Source organism: Culex pipiens, chromosome 2 (assembly GCF_016801865.2).
Source record: "Culex pipiens pallens isolate TS chromosome 2, TS_CPP_V2, whole genome shotgun sequence".
Classification (NCBI taxonomy): Eukaryota; Metazoa; Arthropoda; class Insecta; order Diptera; family Culicidae; genus Culex; species Culex pipiens.
In genome coordinates, this window is record NC_068938.1 from 39,611,989 (window position 1) to 39,615,045 (window position 3,057).

At 40.9% G+C, this 3,057-nt stretch overlaps 1 protein-coding gene across 1 annotated transcript; it reads right to left on the reverse strand.

Moving 5' to 3' along the window:
• Nucleotides 1–2,012: 2,012 nt before the first annotated feature.
• LOC120420470 (protein G12-like) lies at nucleotides 2,013–2,765 on the reverse strand. Its single transcript, XM_039583503.1, has 2 exons — nucleotides 2,227–2,765; nucleotides 2,013–2,172 (listed from the first exon to the last, which is right to left on the reverse strand). Exons 1-2 carry the CDS (start codon nucleotides 2,746–2,748, stop codon nucleotides 2,062–2,064), a joined length of 633 nt encoding a protein of 210 aa, XP_039439437.1. The 5' UTR covers nucleotides 2,749–2,765; the 3' UTR covers nucleotides 2,013–2,061.
• Between the last annotated feature and the right edge of the window lie 292 nt (nucleotides 2,766–3,057).

Genomic DNA, 3,057 nt, shown 5'->3' on the forward strand with positions numbered 1-3,057 from the left:
TTTTAAGTGTTGATTTAAATCTTGAAGAAAATGTTTAAGAGGTAATTTTCCAACAAGAGCTATCTATTTGTATAACTTTGAATGTATGCTATAAGTTTCATGCATTTATTTTTGAAGACTTTTGTTTAATAATATGTTAATTTACTTTTTGTTCTGAGCTGCTGTTAAGATGTTAAACTCACGACCAAATGTAATGTTTAGAGTTTTTTCAACAACAGGATAAATAAATCATTTGGTTTAATTTTTGTTGTTAAAATTCTTTGATAGATTCAGCTAACGGATGAAAAAATCATGAAAAATTCTTCAGAAATAAGAAATTTAAAAAAATAAAGAATAAAAAATACTATTGTTATTCACTGCATATAACATATTAGTGTAATTTCCACCAAATTGGTAAGAGAAATTTCATTTTCAGATTTTTTAAATTGGCTATGAAGTTGTTTCAAAATTTGTTCTGTTTTTGTTGAAAATAATTGTCCAATACTAATTATGTTATCAAGAAAATTATAATTGACGGTCAAAATAATTACAACATGCCATGAGCAGGGGTCATTTTAAATAAACATAAAGAATTTATGAATTTAAAAATTGACGCAAATTTGCTCGTCGTTGACCATTTTTTTATTGACCACTTGAACTCTTCTGTTAGCATAACCATGGTTTGAATGCAAGTTGCATAACATGCGTTTGAACGTATTTTAATTAGTATATTCAACAAGTTATTTACAAGTTATGTAAGGTTTGCCTTTTTTTACAGAACTAAATAATGCAAACATCTCTAATATAAAATGATTTTGTTACTGTTGCTTCTCGTGAAGATTTCATTAAAATCCATTTTCCCCTACAGTTGCCAACATATGCGAGCGGAAAACTAATTATTAGGAGAATATTGGAATTTTTGGCTTATTTGGCTTGCTGGCTTCTGCTGGTTGTTTGACGCCAAAGGGTTCCACCACTGACTGCTGCCAAGGGAGAATAACTTTGATGCCAACATCGGGGATGGTTAGCCGTTGAATAATATTGAGTGATGGATTAGAGAATATGGACGACGAGCGCTCAAAGTTCATGGTCTGATCCCTGGAGGGGCAAAAATATGCCCCGATTCATTGGAATTTTAGCCGAGATTGCATTGTTATCTAATTAGGAAATTCTTGAAGGAAAGTTAGACGCTTGCTGGCTTATTATAGATTTTGGGTGGGTAACTCAATTAGTTCCTAAATTGTTTCTGTGAAAGTTGTTTGCATGCCACGATTGTTGTGCAACAACTCCTTCAACCTCTTTTCTTCCCAGAGGAGCTTCCCTTGAATCAATCAATTTACGAAAAAAAATCCTTTCAAAGCCCGCATACAATCGCCCAACAGTCGCACTCCTTTCAAAGTCAATCACGCGTAAAACGCTCAATTTCTCCGAACATGTGCGCCAGCTTAGGTGACAACAAGGGAAATTTTTAATTACGCCAACAAACGCACTTCAAAAACGTTACGACAAATCCCGGGACGACGGCGGTCCTTCCGACGATGTTAAATCCAAGATATCGATCACTTTCACCCTCAGCCTGGAGAGTCGAAATGCACTTTTTGTCCCGTAAATTTCATCCCGGCGCAGGACAGAATGTTGTTGAGAGGGGTTCGCCGTGTCGTTCAGCCGTGCAAGCCGTCCCATAAATCAATAAGGTCGTATAGTTGCCGCCCGGGTACGGAGACGGATACATTTTTTAAACATAAAAATTGTCACTGTGTATTTTTCCTGATCAGAAGGGAGCGATTTTTTTCTTCTCTATCGCTGTAAATATTACACTTCTAATGAGGGGAAGCAGCGAGGCAATAGTTGCGCGGCGTTTGTAGTTACGGAAATATGTTTTCAAATTTTGGCCGAATCGCTACAAGGGAAGTAATGACGTTTTGTTGCATCGCAAATGAAGCTGGGAGGGGCAAAATTGTTGGAGGAGATTTGCCGCAACGAAAGATTTTTTCACTTTTGTTACAAATTATATATAATTAAACTCATGGACATTGATTGAAAACGATTTATTACATGGTCAGTAAAACAGTGTGACTAGATTTACCAGAACTTTCCCCAACCGAAGAACGAGGCCACCAGTTCAACGAACTTGTCGACATCGATTCCGTGCTCGCGCAACTTCTGGAACAGCGACTGAACCTCCTTAGAGTTCTGCAAAAACGATTCAATCAGTACTTATCAACTCAAGAAATACGCAATACTCACGTTGTAAAACTCCACCAGCTTGTGGAAATCAGCGTGCTGCAGCTTCTCAAACAGTGCCTTGAACTCGGGGCTGGTCTTCAGCTTTTCCTCAAACAGGGCCTTGATCTGGTCCTTGGGCAGCAACGCGAGAGCTTCCTCCAGGAATCCGCTGAGTCCTCCGGTCTTCATCAACCCTTCGCGGCGAATCGGCTTAACGTGGTTCAAGCCCAGCAGGTCGGCGACCACATTCAACGCATGGTACACATCCAGACCAGCGTCTTGGAGGTAGTTCAGCAGGTCCTTGATTTCTTTTAGCGCAAACAGCTGATCCCAAATGGCGGCAAATTCCTTGTCCTGGAGGTAGGCGAACGCGGCTTGCACTTCCTTGTCGTTGGCGTAGTAGTCCAGGGCCAGCGAGGTCAGCTTGTCCACCGGGACCAGGGCCAGGAAGTCCTTGAGGTCTTCCTTGAGGCCGCGGGTTTCCGGGATGGCGGAGGCACTGGCAAAGGCCACCAAGGCAGCGAACGCGATGAAGATCTTCATGGTTGGTTGAGGCGGTGTACTACGGTTGTGATGCTAACTCGACGGACTCGACGGTTTTTATAGTACTTTCTCAAGTGCTTTCAACAAACGGATTAAGATAGCAATTTTTAAAGTGTTGTTTTCAGACTCTATCGCACCGAGTTCAACAAGGCAAATCCATCATTAGCCAGATAACATAACCTAGTACAACACAATGCCACCGTAATTGAGCATAAGGGTCGCACGCGCTCAAAGCAAAACTGTACGTTTCGTCCCCTCACCCAATGATGGTGCTCGTTGATCCTGGCACGCATGCTGCGAAGATCTGCG

What these genes read in the sequence shown, in the direction of transcription:
- LOC120420470 (XM_039583503.1), bottom strand. Translation starts at nt 2,748, where the DNA reads ATGAAGATCTTCATCGCGTTCGCTGCCTTGGTGGCCTTTGCCAGTGCC. An exon ending in AGCTGGTGGAGTTTTACAAC is followed by an intron (nt 2,173 to 2,226) that starts GTGAGTATTGCG and finishes TCGTTTTTGCAG; the next exon opens with AACTCTAAGGAGGTTCAGTC.